Source organism: Drosophila ficusphila, unplaced genomic scaffold (genome assembly GCF_018152265.1).
Source record: "Drosophila ficusphila isolate 14025-0441.05 unplaced genomic scaffold, ASM1815226v1 contig_84, whole genome shotgun sequence".
Lineage (NCBI taxonomy): Eukaryota > Metazoa > Arthropoda > Insecta > Diptera > Drosophilidae > Drosophila > Drosophila ficusphila.
The window spans coordinates 5,556-28,068 of NW_025064790.1; the positions used below are offsets into that span (position 1 = coordinate 5,556).

At 39.5% G+C, this 22,513-nt stretch overlaps 2 protein-coding genes across 3 annotated transcripts; one reads left to right on the forward strand and one right to left on the reverse strand.

The window, feature by feature from the left end:
• Positions 1–429: 429 nt before the first annotated feature.
• On the reverse strand, positions 430–22,442 carry LOC108101182 (putative RNA polymerase II subunit B1 CTD phosphatase RPAP2 homolog). 2 transcript variants are annotated; one of them, XR_006245857.1, is made up of 6 exons: positions 22,374–22,442; positions 22,199–22,310; positions 22,042–22,139; positions 21,794–21,978; positions 7,854–8,889; positions 430–508 (listed from the first exon to the last, which is right to left on the reverse strand). XR_006245857.1 is itself a non-coding variant. In XM_043209325.1 (4 exons), exons 1-4 carry the CDS (start codon positions 22,400–22,402, stop codon positions 21,786–21,788), a joined length of 432 nt encoding a protein of 143 aa, XP_043065260.1. In that variant the 5' UTR covers positions 22,403–22,442; the 3' UTR covers positions 21,711–21,785. The 2 variants fall into 2 exon arrangements, 1 of the variants encoding a protein (XP_043065260.1); XM_043209325.1 differs by lacking the exons at positions 430–508; positions 7,854–8,889 and having other exon boundaries at positions 21,711–21,978.
• LOC108101181 (FK506-binding protein 59) lies at positions 19,605–21,776 on the forward strand. Its single transcript, XM_017205417.2, has 8 exons — positions 19,605–19,847; positions 19,908–20,050; positions 20,306–20,426; positions 20,483–20,621; positions 20,684–21,041; positions 21,107–21,217; positions 21,276–21,413; positions 21,528–21,776. Exons 1-8 carry the CDS (start codon positions 19,652–19,654, stop codon positions 21,639–21,641), a joined length of 1,320 nt encoding a protein of 439 aa, XP_017060906.1. The 5' UTR covers positions 19,605–19,651; the 3' UTR covers positions 21,642–21,776.
• Positions 22,443–22,513: the final 71 nt, after the last annotated feature.

Sequence of the window (22,513 nt, forward strand, 5' to 3'; positions counted from 1 at the left end):
CTTTTTGCCCGAAAAAAAACTGAAATATCTCTTAATTTCGTACGCTTTGATTATTATTTTATTTCTGCGTATTTTTTGGGCAAATATTTTGGCACGCGTTTTTCGTCTCGGATTTTGCTGCGGTTTTTGGTTGCGGCTCGGCTTTCTCTTCCTCTTCCACTTTGGTTCAGCGTTGCAGATTTAATTTCCGGTTTCGCCTGGTTACAGATATTTTTTCTGCATCTTTTTTTTCCGCCGTTTCTATTTGACTAATTCTCTTTTTCGTTTGCTTTTCGCTTTTCCCTTTGCGTTTTGCCTTTGCTATAATTTACATAATTTGCACTTTTTTCTGGTTTGCTTATATGGCTTTGGTTGTTTTTTGTTTTTTTTAGTTTGAGTTATTTGTTTTCAGAGTTTGAGAAACCTTAGGTAGCAGTTGTTGTTGTTCTGTTTGATTTTCCGGTGTCGGTGATCCTTAACTTTTTAGTACAGCTTAGTATCGTTGTTTCGTTCAGTTGTAAGATGTTAGCTGTAAAAAAAAAAAAAAATTTAAATATTAGTACTTTAAATAATAATAATTCATTATATAAATAATATCATTTTAAAAGATTCAGTTTATATATGTCTCGATGATTTTAAAATTTGACTTTTTCATACAAATAATTTCCTAAAATTTATTTTAAGAGTTTAAGACACCTTTTTTGTGTTTAAAATAATTTTAGTTGAATACCCATTTTATTTATACCCCTCAGCTTTTCATATCAAGAGTATTAAGCTTTTCATCCCGCTCGAATTCCCCTTTATTTATTTGAGTCAAGTACTAGAACCCTTTCAATAGATGATGATACACCGTTTCTCATTTAACGCGATTTGCGTTAATTCCCTTAGCCTTAATATTCTACTCTTTTGAGGTTTCCCTATACGCACACAATCCTTGCTCGTTTTAGTCCTTTGATATCAAATCCCTTGCCACAACTTAGCGAAGCGAACTGCTTACCGCAAAGCAAAAGGACCGCAAAGACAAATACCTGAAAAACAAAATGAACACCACGAGCAAAAACAAAAAAAAAAAAAAAAAAAGTGGCAACAACAAGTTTAGCTGAGTTAATGTTTAATTAAAAAATATATACTGCCAGACCCATTAGGGTTTTTCTAACCCAATTTTTAGTGTGGGATGTGGTGCAGCTGGCCTGTCACCTCGAAAACCTTCGATGAACCCACCGAAACCACCGAACCACCGATCCACTGAGCCACCCGTTGCGAGCCCAGTCATTGATTAGTTTTTGTTTTCGGTCAACAAACTTGAGTAAATTAAAACAATGAATTTGCGTAAAAACGCGAGTCGAACAAAAAACACAAAAAAAAAAAAAAAAAAGAAGGGAAAAACCGAAGCAGAAAAATAACAAAAGCAGGCGAAGCGCAAATTAAAACAGTGGCTACTGGCTTTGGTGAAATGGATGGGGGTGGGCCGGGAAAGGGGTTTGGGGGTGGCCATCCCAGAGGCGGGACGAGTGGGGGCGTGGCAGGGCATTGGGCCGAGAAATGCAGTAATTGAAATACATGCGGCGGCGGCGGCATCGACGCTGCGTGTGGCATGAGCTGCGAATGCCGCGATTCCACAAAACAACGTGAAAATAAATAGGAACGAGCGCCTAGGGTTAAGCACTTAATGATACCCTAAAAAATATCTATGAAAACCTCTTAATACAAAATGAAATGAAAAAATACCCTTTAAAAAAAAAATAAACATGAAATGTACTTTTGTTGAAATCATCAAATAAATATTATTTATTATAAATATAATATATCTAATCTTTATTTTTAATAATAAACAAATATATGTTGAAGCCCCAGAAATGTCTAAAGATTTCAACCCCCTTCAAAGTGTTCCAAAATTTCATTTAAAAGTGTTCAGTTGAGCTAAATAGTCCTTAAGATAAATGGAAGTTTATCAAGCGAAAGTCCACAATTATATTAACCTTCATTTGGCACTAAAGCTCGCTCATTCAAGTTATAAATGCTCTTCTTTACTTGAGACGAAATTAAAATCTAAAGCAAAACAGCAAGTGTCCTTCATGGGGTCCTTTCATCCACCTGTTACGTACGACACCACGAGCAGAGCAGAACCACTCAACCCAAACTACTGGATGTAAATATCGCAGCATGCTTTCAGGCGCCGGCCATCAGTGCCGTAGAAAGCCACAATAATTTACACGTGCTCGATGGTCGCAGAGGGAAAAGGACAGAGTGACTGGTGTTGTATGTGTGTAAGTGGGATAAGTGTGCGTGAGAAAAGGACGAGAAGGTTTAGCAACCGCATCATCTGGTATAAACTTAGTCCGGGGGATGGAAGGTTGAAAGGGCATTAATTATGATGGAAAATTAAAATATTCAACTTATTTGATTCCCTAGCGGTGGAGTCCTGAGTAGAAAGCATTTCCCTTTGGCACCCATCACCCAAAAGAAAAGGAAGTGTGCTCGTGCTTTTCCGGCAAACACCACCAACCCCCCAAGTTCTATATCCTTGTCTATGGCTGCGTCAGCTGTTTGTGTAATTAGAGGTTTTATGAGTTATGTCCGTGTGCGTGGGTTTCCCAAAAATGTGTAGAAAAGCATTTTGAGATTTCGGGGAGTGAGTGAGCAGTGAGCTCCTTCGTCCTTGTCGCGGTTAATTAATTTCAAGTTTAGTTTCAGCTTGCTCCCATTTTGCTGTTGTTTGTGCGGAGGTTTTTTGGCACAAAGCTGGCAGGTAAAAAGTTTCAAAGTCAATTTAATGCTTCGCCAATGATGAGAGGCAGCCGTCGTACACAATGAGCCTTGAAATTGAAAGAGTAAGAGCCCTCACACCACTCATTTTCTGATAGTTACCCCACCACCTCCACCCCCTTTTCCCTCGATAAAACTGCAGCCACATAGGCGCGACAAAAAGTGGAAAGAGGGGTATGGGTTTGGTTCTGGGTTGGAAAAAAATCGAATCCCGCAAAGAATCTGGCTTTAGGTGCAGCTCCCTTGTGAACTGAGCTTTGCACATCTGGTGGCTGCATTTTTTAGCACACTCCACGAGGCCTCAAATTACCTGCTGCTGCCCCCGATGTGTGCCACAAGTGCCTCACTATATCCGCTTTGAGGTTTCAACTTTTTGCGGTCGCCGGTTCATAATTGAACCCTTTGGTGGCCACACATACACACACACAAATTTGCCTTCGCCTGCCAGGAGATTGCTGCACAAATTTGCTTTAGCCCGCTGCAAATTATGCTCAAGGGAATCCACTTAGCGGCTTAGTTGCCAGGGATTTAAACAATGCCAGCCTTAATACACACGTTAAAAATTCACCTGTACTCGTGGCATAGAACAAGTTTTTTTTTACATAACAATGAGGAAGCAGAAAACAGATTTCCTCAATGGGGTTTGCATTTATTGGTTAAAAATAAGAACAATATTCTTCAGAATATTACTAAATATAAAAGAATGAATAACCAAAATGTAATTTTTTATTTAGATTTAGGTATTTTTCTTATTTCAATTCCACTACTTCTTATTTGGATTTGAATTTAGGCAAAAGCAAGATTTGATATTAGTTATTTAGCAATTTCGCTGCAGTTTTGCTCTGTGTGGAAACTCAAACTTTGATTGACTTGGAAATATTCGTCGAGCTGGCTAATCAGGCGGCTAAGTGCAATTCGAAAGCCAATCAAAGTAAAACTGCATGTAAAATGAGCTTTCAGCATAGAATTTGGAGTGATTTCGATATTGGATCGCCGACTGACAAGCGTTCAAAATGACAGACGCACTTTGCCATTCATTCGTTCGTTCATTCATTCATTCAGCTGCCAACTTGACGATAAACACATACATCGAATACGCACCAACACCCACTCACATACACCAAACACCCACTCACACACAGCCACACAGAGGCGCACTTGTGTGGACCCTGCAAATATTGCCATTGAGCGAACGTCAAAAGTCATTTCGACAAAATGCTGCTGCATACTTTGGGGCGCTGGCGCTCGAGTGAAGTTATTGGCGCCTCTTCTCCCCGTTTTTGAGAGCACATTTCGCTGAAGTGGGCGGCGGAGTCAAGGCTTTTGTTAGAACAAAGCCAAAACAACAAGTGCTATGTAATTACAACAACAACATCAACAACAACAAAAACAAAAACAACAGCATCTACAACAAGGGAAATGCAAAAGTGCACCGAACACAAAACTGGCGAAGAGAAAGAAGCTTATTTGTTGATTTGCCCGCTGGAAATGGAAATGGGCTCGTGAGCAGTCACGAAGCGCAAAATATAATCGGATTTGTTTGCAGTTTTTATGACTTTGAGTGTTTCTTAATTGTCAGTTTTACCTGAACTCAAGTATGCTTTGCCATCATTGAAGATACCTTTTCACAAAAACACAGCTAGGTAAATACTCCTAATTGTATTTGTATTCTAATCGTTTAAAGATGACATAAAATGTTTTACATTTAACCATTCGAAGCGTAAAGCGTAAGCTTTACTCATTTTGATCAGACGATAAGTCCGGTGAAGGTTTATAAATTATTTTATGAGATTAATTTGGCCTTTTATATTCATGATTGTAACTTACTTTAAAAACAGACAAACGAGATTAAATTTGAAAGCCTAAGTCGGATTATTTTCATTTTTTATCGCGTTTTTTGTCGGAGAGTTTAAAGTTTGAAATTTATACAAAAAGCGCTATCAATTTCAAACCAAAAAAATAACAAAAACTGCCCTGAAAAGTCAGTGGCGAATCCAATATCTATAAGGTTAAACCGCGAGATGACTCGTGACCTTTGCACTCTGAGCCACAGCCACGAACCCATCCCCAGCAGCCAGTTGCCCCCTAAAAAGGAGCAGACATCGCCTCGATAATGAGGCTGCCACTGCTGCCGATAAAGATGATGATGGCGATGGCGATGGGGATGGTGATGGTGATGGTGTCGCCGATGGTGATGGTGAACGGATGAGGATGACAGCGATTATGAGGCGGAGCAGAATGGAGCTGCGGATGTCGATGGCGATGGCGACGATGATGGGGCTGATGTGCAGCTGACATTATAAACAATTTCGCAGCCATTGGCGCAGTTTAATTAAAATGGCGACCAAAAATATATATTCAACTACAATCTATTGCGAGAGAGAGAAAAAGGCGGCGAGGAGAAGCGAGTTAATTTCGTAGCGCAAAAAGGAAATGGCACTGCAAACAAAGGCAAAGACAATGGCCACGGCCAGGAAAACCCGACCGGGTCTGCCAGGATATGGGATGCGGATAAGAGGAGCCGGGGGGCCACTGAGACAGAAATTAAATTGAAAATGTTGTACTACGTGCAGCAGACAGGCTAAAAGGAAATACACCAAAGGCATCCTGCAATGCAAAACAAAAAAAATCCGGACTCGGCCTTTATGTGGGTGTCTGTGTGTCTGTCTGCAGCTGTGTATGTATATGTGTATGTGTATGTATATGTGGGCAACAACAAGTGGCCAGGACACGGCAAGCGGAAGCTGTTGCTGCAGGATGCAGGACCCTGTGTTATTATCCAAATGGAGGCGGCCTCTTATAAGTTGGAAATTGTCTCAGATTTAGCAGGAAGAAAAACGAGGGAAAAATAACCAGCAGCAGCAGCAGCATCATTGAAGCGAGGATAAGGGCAACTGCAGTTTTCCAGGAAACGAAGGACGAATGCCCTCGAATGCAACAAGGAAGATATCCCATTTCAAAGAAATTTAATAAACAATAATTCTACAAGCAAATCCTCACTTCTACCAATGGCAGCAAGTAAACCTAGTGTAAATATAAATTCCTGATCCTTTTGCCAAGTTGCATCTGGCCAAGTTCAATGCAAACTTGTTCAACTTTTAGTGCTGACCGGAAGGAGAGTAGCATCCACCATCTTTCAAAGCGACAGACAAGACAATGTAAGATGGGAGATGGAAATGGAAACGGAGACCCAGAGAAGCCAAGGAAAACAGGATACTCAAGGGACTGCAGAGGGGATTGCAGAAGGGGAAAAGGAGCCGCACCAAAGGAAGGTCTTCGTAACTGAGGCAACATTATTTAGGTTTAATCAGCAAAGCAGATTTGCATACGACAGTTTGGCTGCAATGAAATAAACCAACTGGAATCCAAAGGGGGCAGCCAAGAGATAACCAGAGCATCCTACAGCTAAAAGGGGAAAATACATCAAACAAATGGAGGGAGCCGGCGATACGGAGGACACAGTATGGAAAACTATTATAAGCCCTTGACAACTGGGGAAATGGACTTTTCAGCCAAAGCGTCACATGCCCAGCCAGCTCAGTTGAAAATCCGTGAATTAACAGCTTGATCTGTTTTGATAGAAGTTTCCTTATAACGCTCAAACTCGTGTCCCCGAATAGAGAAAATAACGCATCATCATGATCAATTTGAGTGGAAAACTCGTTGAATTTTTAATTGATGCTGAGCCAGCGAATTACAATTCGTAATTTCCTCTCAACACAAATTCGCAACACACACTTTTTTCTGAGTGGTAACCATTTTCTGTTTCGCCATGAATTAAAATCAAATTAAGAAACTTTTGGCACTGCGACAGGAACAGAGTTACAACTTGCAACGATAAAAAAATTCGGTTTTAAAAGGCTACAAAATGCATCGTGTTTGGCATCCTTTAAAAAAGTTGTTGACGTACAACATCAAAAAATAAAAAACGAAGTAAATAAAACACATTTTTCGGTCAGCAATGTGTGTGGTGAAAATTTAACAAAACGGCTGAAAAGAACCAGCCAAAATGCAGCTGATGGTAAGGAATTTCAAAAACATCTTCTCTTTCCCCCAAAACCAACGAAACTCCACTTTCCGTTGGATGGAAAATTGCTTTCGGTGATTTTTATTGGATTTTCGTGTGTAATATGAAATTCATAACAACCAGCAACGAATGGTCAGCATCAGTCCAAAAAAAAAATAAAAAAGAGGAGGGAAAATTGGAGGACAGACAGTAGACTTCAATTGCGTTGGCGACGATTTGCAGTTTTTCATGATTCTGCCTTGATGCCATTTTAAATTTTCCAGCTAGTTTACTTCTTTTTTCAGTCTTTTCCGACAACGCTGAGCTCGACACTATTTGATTGCTGGTTGGCCGAGTCGTCACGCTGACAAGTTGCAAGTTTCTCCATTGCCCTAACGAGTCTCAGAGATTGGGGCATATCAACAACTTGCCACAGATGGTTGCTGCAACCAATTTAATAATTGTCTTGAATTCAAGAAGCGTTTAATATTTCTTCATTAAATTGTGTTATGAATAATTCCTTTTAATAAGTAATAACTTTTGGAAAGAACATACTCACTTTAAATGCATTTAGTTTGTTCAACAGCTCAAATAAAAATTATAAAAAAAAATCCTTAAAAATTATAAACCCTTAGATACATGTTTCTTCTGTTCTTTATTATTCCAAACCCTCTATACCTAGTTTTTTTTTATATAATTTTCTATCTTGTTCGAGCAAAAGCACTTAATTGGATTTACTTTTCTGTTTCATCGCTCTTTTTACACCAATTTTTACTACCTCGCTGAAAAATCCCCTCCTAGTTCTTACCCTTAGTCTCTCCGTTTTATCCTGTCATTTATCCCTTTTCCACACTTTTAACAAGCTAGAGTATTCCCCATTTCCACTGAATCTATTTTAAAGGCACCAATTCCTCACATTTTTTGTCTACATACTATAAACTCGTACGTGCATCTATGAATATTTGCGAGTTGAGTTGACTCGTCTGCTGGGAGAATTGTGTGGAAATTAAATTTCTGCATTTGCTAATTTGCTGAATTTATAGTCAGTTCCATTCCATTCCGTTTCGTTTCACTCGCAAATTGTTTCCCCAATTCCACTTACCCAGCAATTTGGTCGAAATGAAGCTAGAAGTTGCTGCTGTCCAAGAAGTTGCTGCTGTTGGTTGTTGCTAGTTGATGTTGCTGATGTTGCTGCTGCTTCCGTTGATGTTATTGTTGTTGGTCTTCTGCTTGATTTTGTTGCTGTCTCTCCCAAAGTTGCTGTTGTCGAAGTTGTTGTTGCTGTTGCTTTTGTGGCTGTTGTTGCTGTTGACTTTCCCAGTGGTCGTTGTTGCTGCAGCTGCAAACAATCGGCGACCTTTTCGTTTTTGCAATGGAACAAACACAACAAAATTGTTGATGAATGTTCCATAATTAATATGAAAATTGAATTTTACTCTTTTTCTTCTCGTTTTGCCTTCGAGTGGTGTTAAGCTATTTTTTGTTTTTTTTTTTTTAGGTTTTATTGTTTAGAATTATTTTAGGTTTATTTGGTTTGTCTTAGTTGGATGCATTTAATTTCTGGCATTTAGGTTGGGACTTTTGTTGCAGTACTGGTTGCAGTTGTTATTGTTGATGAGTTGATGGCAGTTGCAAATTGATGATGGAATTGCTTGATTGGTTGCTTGCTGAACTGATTGATGTATTGTTTCTGGGTTTTGGATTGGAATTTAGCTGGCATGTTTGCTGCATCGTCGCATTCGCTCGGCTCAGCAGATGCAAAGATACGGATGCAGATTCGGATGCGGGTTCGGGTGCAGATGCAGATACGAATGCAGAAACATGGATGCGAGAGTAGAGATTCAGATTCAGATTCAGATGAGTTTGAATTCAATTTAGCATAATGCGTTACTTAAAGCCTTTCTTTTTCGTTTTTATTTTTATTTCTCGTTTTTTCCTATTTTAAATATCCGCTTTTTAATAGTTATGAACACATTGTTGCTGTTGTTATTTGTTTTGGCTTTCCCTCGTGCTTTTTAATTTGCATTCATTTATTTTTGTTTAACATTTTCAGAGTGTTTTCTTTTTGTTTAATATTTGCATATTGCCTTTATGTGGTGAGTGTTACGAAAAAACTTTTATTTAAATTGGATTTTTATCTGTATGGCGGGACAGAAAGAGATAGAAAAGAGAGAAAGAGAAAAAGAGAGAGAGAGTGATGTGAATATTTACGCAGTTAAATGTTTATTGATATTAACTATGAGGGGAATATGTATTTTCGTTTCATTTACTACAAGTCAATCAATAAGCAGACTCTGTTTTCGTCTTTATCCCTTTGGATCTTGAGAGCCGACCATTTTGATTGATTTCCCAGCCAAATTCCCGAGCACAAAAGACCAAATAATCGAAATTCGCAAGGCAATCAGCTTAATAAGGAGCTGCTTTCGCATTGCCAATACATTTGTATCGCTTCATGGCCTGTTGCATGAGAATCAGAGAAGCAGATTGGTAGATATCTCTGCCGAAAATGTGCAGAAATAAATATTTTTCCCATTCTAAAAAGTGGAATCGCGCCACTCCACTCCAAACTGTCACAGGCCATAAAAATTCAATTCGATTCCAGAGCTGGAGTGGAGCAATAAGAAATAACAATTGCCCCGGTCACGCCCCTCTGGACAATCATGGTGCGGCACTTCCTGATATTTCCCCCCATTGAGATTCATACGACATCATCCCATTCCATTGCAAACGCCCATCACGTGCCACAATTTACGGTCAAAGTTTCGAGGGTCGCAACACTCGCAAAACTGTTGCGACTGCCAACTAAACATTAGTTTAATGTGAGTATCCTCCTGCCTCCTCTCCCCCCTTTTCACCCCTCCCCCTTTTCAGGACCCCTTCTGAACTCCTTCGATAACTATAAGTACTAGTGTTTGGATAGCCGAGCGCACAAAGTTTGACAAAAGTCACTTAAAGCCGCCGCAGCAGCCATTTCGAATATCCGTTATGAGAGCAGAGGGCAAACTAAAAAAAAAAAAAAAAAAATGAAAATAAAAAGAAAGAATCTGATATAAAAGAAGAAGAAGCAGAAGTGGAGATGGGGAATAGCAGTGAAGAGGAGGAAACGAATATAGAAGAGTTCCAAGCAATGGTTCTCGAATGATGAGAGTCCCTCGAGTGAGTTCCTAAGCAAAAGTTTTGTTTTCTTTTTACTTTTCCCATAAATCAATCAGTTATCGATGGCCTGGAAATTAGATAACTTTAGATTCCAAGAAATATATGTCTCAGAGCGATCCAGTAAGCCAAATCGGATTTAGGCTAAGTCTAAACTTTGGGAAGGCAAGTTTTTTAAAAGTCATTCAAGCATCTTTTGGAGTTTACATAAAGTAATATTTAATGTTTATTTATATTTTATTAGAAAAAATCATTATAAGTACAATCTTATTTTCCAAAAGATATATGTATACTCGTATATTAATTAGATTTCAAATATCTAATCCTAATCGGAATTCTTTGTATGGTTCAACCTCCCAGAATCTTCCACATTTTAGTATATTGCCAAAAACGTTCCCTAATCCCAGTTAACCGTTTTCACTTTGTCCAACAAACACTGCTGAGCTTCTCTCATAAAATACACCTCAGAGCTCCGAATCGCTCTTGTTCTCGTCGAGTTCCATCAACTTAATCTACCCGAATAATACCCTGGGGACGGGGCACTGCTAAAAATGATAAAAAGAGTTGAGCCACTGACCAAGAGACACCGAAAAAGCAACAGCAACCGAAAAAAAAGAAAAAAATGATACTGAAATAAGAATCCCAGTCACTCAGCTAGTTGGGCCTTTGTTGTTGGTTATCCTATTGGTGTTGCTTTTGTTGTTGTTGTTGTTTTTGTTGTTGCTGTTGCTTTTTTGCCTGTTGTTGGTAGACAACGTTGTTATTTATGACAATTTCATTGTCTTGTCCACTTGCTGCCCTTTTTATTTCCGTCTTTGCCTTTTGCTTATTTACTACCACCCATACACACACATACAGGCACACACACTCGAACCCACAGGAAGCTCACACAGACGGGGGGAGTGTGAGTGTGAAGAAGAGGAAGAGGGAGTTAGAGAGAGCGAGCTTGCTTTTGTGCAGCATACATTTGTGCGCGCGGCGTTATCAAACGTTTTCCGCGCTGTTACTCTTAGGAATCGGTGTATTTTTTTTTGCCCGTCGCACTAGGACATCTTTTTAAACAGCTCTATCCGTGTGTCCTGTCTGAGTGCGTGTGTATGTGTGAGTGTGTGGGCGGCTGTTATCAGTGGCACAGGACTCATCGGTCCATTGATGGAACGTTTGAGTGAGTTTCGCCAAAAACTCGCTTTGAGCAAAAAAGAGAGATACAGCGAAAGAGAGAGAGAGGGAGAGAGCGGGAGCGAGAGAAATTGAAAAGGGACTCGAGCAGCTCAACTTCTGTTTACACTTGGAAGAGCACGCCAAACGGAGTCCTGCCAATTGTTGCAAGCCCTTTGTTGTTGTCTTGCGGGTGAAAGCTTGCTGAAAACCCGCACATACACACACACACACACAGATACACGCACACACGCAATATTTATGTATAACCAATTCGTATTCCTTTTTCCTTTCCTTTTTTTTTGGCAGTATTTGTTCAAAAATTTATGAAGCTTCTGCTCGGGCAAAAGTGGCTTAGGAATTTATTTAATTAACCCCAGACTGCCGGAGAAAAGCACCAGCCAGAGCAGCAGCTTTCCCCCTTTTTTATTCCGTATGACAGCAAAATTGTCCTTTAAGTGTTTTATGAGTGCGGCATGATTTCAAATGATTTCTATTTCTGTGCGGTGTCTCTGCTCGCTTTTTTTTTTGTTGTTACGTGCTCCAATTCCCACGCACACATACACAAGCAAACAGGAAAAAATGTTGATACTTCAAAATGATTTTTCTGTTTGGACAGGGATTGCATTAAAAGAAGGTAGAAAACCATTTTTGTTTTTTGAACAGTCTAGTTTTGGAGATCAAATTGAAGTGATAACAGGTGGAAAAATATACATTTTTTTTCGGTGTACACACTCGTGCACGTTTGCGTATAAACGTAACAATAGAGGAAAAAGAGGGAAAGAGGAATGCCAGAGAAGAAGCAAAAGTAAACTTGCAACTTGTTTGCGCTTTCCCCTCGCCCATTGTTACTGTGGTTGTTTTTTGCCGACTGCCTGCTGATTAGAAACGCTTTTGATGTACGACGTATGATGAAAATCTGCGGCTTTTCCACAGCAGCAAGTGCAGCAACCTGATTCAGACGTAATGAGCAATTTATAAAACTTTCCCCCCTTTGTTTGCCAATTGAAACTTGGACAACGGGTGAAATTTCCGAGATCTAAAGTTGGGATTAAAATAATAGCTTTAAAATTTGCAAAGCTTAATTTTTTTACGTGTCTCGAACACATGTCCTGATAAAAGTTGCTGGAAAAGTTTTTAATTCATTTAGGTGTATTTTGTTATGCGGAAAAATATGAAAATTCCGTCTAAAATCAAATAAACTTTCATTTCATTTTTAAACATTTTGAAAGTTTGTTTTTCTAATTCGAGCTTGTGCATTTGTTACTACGACTTACTTTCAAATTTACAAAAAAAATGCAGCTGCATTGATGCGATTAAGTATAAGTGTATATACAAAATTAATAGAGTTGCAACTAGTTTATTTTACTTGTTACACGTTTATGCTTTTAACACTCACTTGTGAAATGTTATTTTACCGAATTTAAAGAAATTTAGGTGTTACTCTACAGCAAACGGAAGTTGTTCTTATTGTTCCTCAGTATTTTAAGGGGCATACTAAGCAATTAAAACTTCACACCTTCAGGTATAATTCCCCACCCGTCCATAAACTATTATATTTGCTGACCCCCGAGCATTTCCGACTTTTGCTAATTGCACCTGTTTCACATTTCAGGTTAATAAAAACTGAAACTGCAAAAAATATGCACCTTATACGTTTAATTCTCCGCTTCTATGCGTAATAACTTTTCTTTTAAGGAAAAGTTTCTGAGGTGTAAGGCAGCAAGGTTACCTCACTCCCCAGAGTGATGAGGTTTCAACTTTATGCATTCCCCATGGCTTCATATAGTTTTTTTATTTTTTTTCGTGCGATTCCTGAGAGACTTTGAGTGTGGCCTTCACCCCCAACTATCTGTCTATCCGACAGCCTACCCCACTTTGCCGCACCCGCCCTTTTCGCCCCACTTTACCCCACTTTCCTCCATCCATTGCATGTGTTAAACCAAAAAGTTGTAAATCTTCCAACTTACGTTTAGTGCAACAAAGTCGCGCTTTCGTATGATGAACATAAAAGAGTGAGCATCAGCAGAGGAAAAAAAACAAAACTTTACTCACACATGCACACAGAGAAAGTGGAGAAAGTGGGGGGAGGCAGAGAGAGGAAGCGAGGGAGGGAGAGTGGGAGGGCGGGGTGGGTAACGGTTAAGTTAGTGCTGGGGAAAAGCGCCGAGCTCGACAGAATTCCATGCTGGCGACGAAGATGTTGTTAAAATAAAATAGAAACGAAGGCAAACGCAGGACGAGCAATAAAAAGTGCGTAAGGAGAAAAATAGAAAATGACAGAGAAAGCGGTAAAAGAGGGGGGTAGAAGAAATGTGGGAGATGGGAATGGAGGGGGAGAGAGGGCAAAAGGGCAGCCGGCAGCAGGAGCAACGATGACTATGTCGAAATTAATACGAAGGAATCACATTAAAACTTCCACAAGGATCCAGAAACAAGCAGCAAGGACTCTGGCTGCGACTCCTTGAAGCTCTCGCCAGACGAAGCTTTCGGTTGGGTTAAAGACGAAACATATTGTGCGTAGACGCCAGTAAAAAGGACGAACAGGACGACGCACCAACACCAACACACACACACACACATACAAACATCCAGCAGCCAACAACCAACAACCGACACCAACACAGACAACGTGTTTAGGTTTAAGTGTTTCGGTGCAGGTTGATGACGGGGGTTGGATTCGGGATTTTGGATTTCGGATTCTCGCAGACAGATAGACACGCATACACACACACCCACCCATACACTCACACTTACACCCACACCCAAGTGTATACACACGCAAAGTGGAGCAATTTCGACAACTCCATTTGCATCGGTATGTGTGCCAGTGTGTGTGTGTATTTGCTTTCCATTTATTTGTGTCTGTGTGTCTTTGTGTCTTTAGCGTTTAGAATAAAGGTACACCCCACACACACACACAGACCACGTTTTTCCATTTCGGCTCTTTATTATGTCTACACAAATGCTAAATCGAACAGGACGAAGAGAAGGAAAGGAATCTTGGGGGCAGAAGCCAACTAGAAAAGGACAATACGATTTGAAGATGTCCATGTTGAAATCATCATAAACAATCCTGAGGCAGGTCTAAGTGCAAATACATTTCGGGAAAATTATGTTACATTTTAATGAAACTCGTTTAAATTTTGGAGAAAATGGTTTGAAATGTTATAATATATTTAAAACGGAATAGCACCAACAATTCCCCTAAATTTTAATTAATTTAAAGTTTATCAATATTAATTGAATTTCGATTTGTTCTAACAAAGCTCAAAAAAATAATTTTTCTACTATTGTATAGAAAGTTAATTATTTATGCAGCGAATTCCCATGGTCGATTTAAAATTTTATTTATTAGATTTTCATTTATACCGACTCTTTGTTTATTAACCACAGCCTCAGGCAACAAATATCAAAAAAAAATAATTGTTTATTGTGAAGCAATTATTTAGCCTAAAGCTAGTCAATGTGTACATTTTATATGAGTCTATCACAAATGGATATAAAATAAATAAAAAACTTTATTAAATCTCAATAAACAATTAGAAATAATTCTATGGTCACCTTCTATTAAGCCTATCGCTAAATAAGTTTCGCGAAAATTTGCTTGGTTATTAGATTTATCAATCAAACAAAGCAAAATGATCCACACAAAGCACAAATTGGATTTATATTTCACTTCATCAAAGACAGTGGCGATTACGTTTGTATGTATGCCGTGGGCGTTTAATAAATAAGGTAATAAATTCGATTCGTTAAATGACTTATGTTAATTGAGTTGTGAGCTCAACACCAAAGAAAATAAGCACAAGCGGACTAATCACAAATTGAACAATAAAACAATTTCTAATTGATTTAAATTACTTTGCTTTGTGTTAATATACTTATAATAACAAGTATTTTGATATACAAATTATGTTTTAATAATATGTACAACCTTTCACAACAATTTCAGTGCTTTCAAATTACTAGCATCCCTCGGAAAATGTGTCTCTGCTCTTTCGAGCGAAACCTTTAAAGGCCTTAAAGTAAAAACCCTTGGGTGTCCGCCTTTTCCCGCTCGAGGCGCCATTCGAGCTGCCTCATTCGTCTCATGTTTCCGAGTGCCACCATCTCATGTGGCACCATCTAATATGGAAACACACGCGCTCCGCAGAATTCCCCAGCCCATCAGCCAAACAACAACTATCGATGGGCTGCGGCCCAATTTTTAAACTACATGCCCTAAAATGTGAACTAGGCGTAGTCAAGCAAAATGATTGATGAAAAATCTGCGTGTGTACACAACTTGCCACTCAACACGACGCACACATATACATAAACGCACAGACACACATACGAACATTCACATGTGGCACACTTACACAGGAGCGCACATATACATGACCACTTACGCCCACTTAGACACGCCGCGTTCTGGTTGTTTTCTGTTTTCTTTTTTTTTTGCGTTTTTTTCTTTATATGTGTGTGTATGGCTGCTGCTCTTGCCAGTTGTTAGTTTGGCAGAAAAGTTTTCTTCCCTTTTGCCAAATTGAATGATAAGGAGTCTGGGGGAAGGAGACCCGAAGGATGTGGGTGGAAATGACTAAAAGAAAAGTTTTTTTTCTTTTTTGGCCAACTGATTGATAACAGTGCAAATGTTAATTGCATAAGGACAGCGAAAGGACGAGAGTTTTTCGGGGGACAAAAACCAGAACCAGAACCGAAAACCACAAAACTGCAATTTCATATGAATGAAAGAGAGAAAGAGAAAGAATCACTGGCAACAATCCCGAAATGAAACAATGGATTCGCAATTTAAGTTGTGTACAATTAAATTTTAATTATCGCAGCAACAGCGATTCCGAAAGCAATCGAAAGCCAACAACCCCTTCAAACAATCAGCCACAAAAATTTGCGTTTTAAATCGTAATAAAAGCGCGCTCAAGTCGCTCTGATTTCAATTCCAATAAAACAATCAGTCAAAGCTCAGCCAAAAAAAAAATAATAATACAGAAAGGAAGAAAAAAAAGCCAGGCAAAAAACGAGCAAGCGAGTGGAACTAAAGGGAAAGAAGGAAATCGCCTGGGATTTCCCTCCGCCAGCCTGGGAAAATTGCTCCGATTCGTGGAGATAACTGTCAGAAGCAACAGTTTATAAGCCAAATACGAGCCCGAAAAACTGAAATGCACTTCGTTGGGCGATTTGGTAATTCGGTGGGGAAACTTTATGCTTTTTCCGTTGTTCGGGTTTGCACAATTTTATCACTCTACAAAATGCAGTTATTTTCTTTGTGGCTCACCACAAATCAAACTAAATTTAACGAGTAAATGAAATCGGTTTTGTAGCTAACCGAATTCGAGATATCTTCTTTGGCCCTGGCATATGAAAATATTTCGGAAATAATAAAACCAAGTTGGGCCAAATAAATTTCCAGGCAGTTTGCGGTGTTTCATATGGAATTTACACAGAAAATTTCCATATGAGCTGCTCACTGGATGCTCGTTAAGTAATTTTAAATTGCCATTTTCCTTGGCAAAAGGCAACAAATCCCCAGTTACAGGACATGCAGGACATGAAAAGCAGCAGCAGCAGGCGCAACAATTACACGAAATATTGAGTGGGAAAATCGTAGCATACTTTTAAGCTGTTGCACCAGAGCGAGTGCATTGGTTTCTGTGTGGGAAATTGTGGAAAGGTGGAAAAACGGAAAAGCGGAGTGGGTAGAGGAATGCGAGGAAAGCAACAATTTTCCTGGTTCTGTTTACCTTGGTTCGTTTAAGCAAACATTTTTAATTGGATATTATTTAATGCGATTTTTAGTTGTTGTTTGTGAATTTTTTTTTGTTGAATTTAAATTTAATTTATTTCTTCTTTTTTTTTTTGTTGATGAACACACTCGAGCTGAAGTTTTGGTAAACCCACACGCACACTCACGCACAGACACTTACAAACACTTGTACGCGCGAAAGCTGCCACCGAGGGAGATTGGAGTTTAATTGTTCATTTCCACCACGCACTAGTCAATATAATTTGTGTGTGTTTTTTGTTTCTTTTTTTTGCTCTCAACTCTAGTTTGATATTGGATAGGTGACTTTGGTGTCGTCGGGACGTCCCCGCTAAATTCCCTCTCTGCACAGGCAGCTGAACTGAAACGGTACACACACGCCAAGGCAGGCGAATGGCGGCAGCTCGGAGAAAGTGCGTCCTGTCTGGTTGTACCCTAACGACTTAATGCGCTCAACGCAGCTTTTCACACGGCCATGGACCACGAACCACGCAGCATCCACAGTGGCTCGATCCGAAACGGAAAACGGAAAACGAAGCTTCCAGCCGAGCGGCGCCGAGCGTTCGAGTGACTTTTCCTCGGTGCCCCCTCCCTGAGTGGAAAGCCACCGAGATTCGGAGGACCTGTGTGTGCTTTGGCTCCTGGCGGGCCGAGTGAAAGCTGTTCTGGAATGTTTACAGTCGAGTAACGAGCCACAGCGACGTCGACTCCGACTTCGCTGCCAACGGAGGCAGCGTGAGCGTGTGGGCGGCCGTCGCTGGTCAATGTCTCTATACCTGAAAAAATAATGGGCCTGGACATGGACACGGCATCAGGCACTCAGAAAAAAAAGTGTATCTTTTTGGGGAAGTAATGGAAAAATCTGAAAAGATACTAAATATAAGTTTCAAAAAATATGTTATTAAGCTAGCACAGAGTGGCCATAAAAACGTTCCTAAATAATAAAATAATCTACAAAACATTAAACAATTCTATTTTTAAAAAACGATGAAATATTTCTGTCGACCATTCTTATATTTCAAATCATAATTGCTGGAGACTAAGTCAAAAATGCATTTTTAATTTAACAATTATATTCTCCAAAAAAATTAAGTATAAGCTAATAAAATGATGTGTAAAATATTCAGCACTTCAATGATAATAAAACCAAGCCAAACACAAAATCGGGCGTATGCGTAATAAAACAAAAAAATTACGTATACGTCTTTGAAATATTTTATTGATGTACATTTTTATTATTTATTTATGTATAAAAGAAAGAAACGATTTTGAAATACATATAACTAACTCTGCAAAGCTTTTGGCTATGGTGTCAGTTATTTATATAAATATTTAGGTATGAAGTGTTTTAGACAATATTATCTTGATTCGTGTTGTTGATATAAACAGATGAATCTGAGAAACTTTAAGGCAATGACAATTCGTTAAGCTTTATTTGCTTGATGAACTTTAATCCACTAAGGCGTTGATTAAATAAAACCAATTCATTTTTGTAAACCTCAAAGATTATGAAAATAAGAGTTATAAAATTGTCAAAAAATTACAAAAGAATGTTATGATACAAACCACTTGAAATTTTATAAGTATTTACATATTTGAATTTAAAATATTCCGATGTATTCTTACAGTGTAATCATCCATCCTGGCGAACTCTAATTAATGAGCGACAAGTGTGCCAAACTCTGGACTTTTAGAAGCCGAAGCTCGAATGAAGCGCTAGTTGATGACTGGCCAATATTTTATTCAGCGTAGGACAACGTCAGCTGCACCGATTTATAAAGACACACGCGGAAATCAACAAGAAAATATCGTCACAGCGTGTTGGCTTAAATCTGCCAGCAAATGCACACTAATCATTTTTATCATCTCAGTTGACCTTGAAATCGCCAAATGCCCAATTGGCCTACTGTGCAGAGCTTATAGAAAGCTGGCTTACGAGCATGAATTATAGAAACCAATAAAATTAAGTGCATTAATTTATTTTGTTGCTCGTGCTGGAACGCAAAATGGAACATGGCACTGCCAAAAGCCAAGGGCAAAATAATCAAATATAACAAAAACGATAACAGGATTATATTTGATGCGAACTGCACACATTTATAAGGATGCACGTGCATTTAAAGGCCGCTGGGCAGCTTACATTTGTATGAGAGTATGTGTGTAGGTCGCAGCCATCACAGTAATATAAGAAACAAACAAGCTTTCATTTCATTAATTGGGGTTTAAACGGATTAACCATGAAAAAGACATATCCATTCATAGCTATTACTTATTGTTGCCAAGTAGGAAAAGTTAATAAGTCAGAACATTTTCAAGATGTATAGTTAAATTAAATTAACGTTTGTTATCTAACATAAGCAGTATAATTTTTAAAAAATGCCCTTTTACTGTTAACTTTCTCTTGTTCTTCTTAAAAGGCTGAAGCTTCTTGTTGTTGAAGACAACAATTTTAATATTAATAAGTTTTATTCTTAATTATAATGTATTCAAGTCTTTTAAGTCTTCTTAGACATAGATATTAGAACATTTTGTGATGCTTTTCAATATAATTTTACCTCTTGCCTTTTGATTTACTGGCCAATTATAGCAACTTTTACAGTTAAAAATCAGAGAATAATAGGTATCAAAAGAAACGGTTAAGACTTTGCTAATATTATATCCAATTTCACAACCATGGGTGAACGACATGATGGACCGTTCTATAGAATCTGGGAAATCCGCTTACCGCTATTTTAGCAGCTGTACTCGAGTGGTCTCATTAACAAATTTTATCTAAGAACGGTCACTTTTTTACCGAATCGTGCGAATTGAACAGCGGAAAAATGCCGGAAGAAAATAAAATCGACCTGTCCGGAGATGGCGGCGTCCTGAAGGAAATCCTGAAGGAGGGCCAGGGCACCGAGACCCCTCACAGTGGATGCACCGTGTCCCTGCACTACACGGGTCGCCTGACCGACGGCACGGAATTCGATTCCAGCGTCAGCCGCAACGAACCCTTCGAATTTCCCCTCGGCAAAGGTTAGTGCCCTCTTTTTCAGGAAAATTCCAGTCTAATGCTTTAAATTTCGGCTCATCCAGGCAATGTAATCAAGGCCTTCGACATGGGAGTGGCCACCATGAAGCTTGGCGAGCGCTGCTTCCTCACATGTGCTCCCAATTACGCCTATGGAGCTGCCGGCAGCCCGCCAACCATTCCTCCGGACGCCACTTTGATTTTCGAGGTAGGATTGATTGTATCTGGGTTTCCCCTTATTATCATAACTAAAAGAACAAAGTTTCACCCACTAATTTTAAGGAATATTTGTTAAAGCAGTTAGTGATACCCTTTAACAGGAAATCGATTTCGAAAACTCTAGAAAAACTGTTACCTTTCAATTTGCTCTTTAGGTTTCGTTCACTTCCCTAAAAGTTTTAAAACTTTGCTTAATTATATAGAAACCATACGACAGAGCTAACCTTTGAACTTTCCTTCTTAGCTGGAAATGCTTGGCTGGAAAGGCGAGGATCTGAGCCCCAATCAGGACGGCAGCATTGACCGCACCATTTTGGAGGCCAGCGATAAGAAGCGTACTCCCAGCGATGGAGCTTTCGTGAAGGGTTCGTTTATCATATTTCTATGGTTTACTATATCTCATTTGGTTTTCTAAACGCAGCTCACATTTCGGGAACTTTCGAGGGCCGCGTGTTTGAGGACCGCGATGTGGAGTTTGACTATGGCGAGGGGAGGGCCATCGGCATTATCGAGGGAGTGGAGATCGCCCTAGAGAAGATGAACATTGGAGAGACCTCAAGGTAGAACCTTTTAATCAAGTGTAGCTATCAAAACTAAAAAAAAAAAAAAACCTTTAAAATAGAATCAAAATCCAAGCCAAATATGCATTTGGATCCGAAGGCAAAGAGGAGTTTAAGATCCCACCAAATGCCACGGTAGAGTATACAGTGAAGCTCAACGATTGCGGCAAAGGACTGGAAGAGTGGAAGCTGAGCGACGAGGAGCGCTTGGCGGAGGCCAAGGTGTACAAGGAGAAGGGCACCAACTACTTCAAGAAGGAGAACTGGGTTTTGGCCATCAAGATGTACACCAAGTGCAAGAATCTGCTCCCCAACACTTCCGATTCCAATGAGGAGGTCAAGAAACTTAAGGTGGCCACACACAGCAACATTGCCCTGTGCCACCAGAAGTCCAACGATCACTTCGAGGCAAAGCAGGAGGTACGTTTTTTCCATTTAACCCATTAAAATGCAGTACTTAATCAGGCTTTTTGTTTATGATTTAGTGTAATGCCGTTTTGGAATTGGACGAGAACAACGTAAAGGCTCTTTATCGTCGTGGTCAATGTAATCTAACCATCAATGAGCTGGAAGATGCCCTGGAGGACTTCCAAAAGGTAAACTTGATTGCCTCAAATTTATTGGCTTTATTATACAGTTTTGTAATCTTTTAAGGTCATCAAACTGGAACCAGGTAACAAGGCGGCCGCCAACCAAGTGATCATCTGCAAGCAGAAGCTTAAGGAGAGCAAGAACAAGGAAAAGAAACTCTACGCGAACATGTTCACCAAACTGGCTGCCCACGACAAAGAGGTATAGCCACTTTTCATAACCGAATAAAGCCAAATAAAGTACAACATTCTTATATATCATCCCCACGCGTCTTCTTCGCTAATTTCAAACCACGCAAATATTAACGAACTTTAGACCGAGCCGCCGCGGGAAACCGACGTGCTCAGCAAATGCGGCGAGTGGTCTGAGGAAGATGCCAAGCGCGAAGCTGAATTGACGCTGGAGCGCGACAATATAATCATGATCTAAACAAGATCAGCTAGCTCTTTAAGTAATATTCCCTAGGGTGTATAATCCCACATCAAAAATCCAGTAATGTAATGAAAAAATGGTCTTAATGCTTATTATACGAAATAAATAAACGCTTTGAGAGCTATATATGTATATCGCTCGTCAAGTACCTCGGGGCAGAAGTATGAAGTTGGGTCTCGTCTCCCGATCTCGTAGCCATAATGGTGATGTGGGCACCTGGGATTTAATATATTCTGAGGCCTTAAAACAATATCCGGAACAGAATTTCTTGCGTTCGGTCAAATCGTAAACCTTGTTTTTGGAGGCGGAGATTGAGTACTTTTGTTTGGGAATGCTAGAATATATGGGATATTAAAGAAATAAAAATGAAAGCTCTGGGCTCCAACAATAAACTAACTTCTCTAGGGGATTGGAGCACAGCGGATAACCACACAGTTTGTTTATTTCTCGCTCATCCACGATATCGGAATAATTTGGCGGTCCGATTTCCCAAAGCTGCAAGTATCGAAAATGCTTAATCCTATCTTGTTGCTTTTAATTTGCATTATTTTTACCAGAGACAGGAACTCGGGCTCCGGAATACCGGGCTCCAAAAGCCGCACCACAATTTCATGAGCCCGGGCATTCGCCGCGCGTTTCTTCACCACCGCCGCAATAAGCTGTTGCCTGCAAAACAGTACGAATAAGAATTCTATTGAATTTATTGAATATGTATTTATTGTAATTTACCTTAGTTGCTCGCCCTTTTCCGTTGTCATTTTGTGTGGTTTTCGCCCGAAATTTGCAATTGAGATGGTCGATAACACAGTTTTCGATTAAAATTACGGTCCGGTATCGGTACCTTATCTTAAGGAAATATATGGGGTATT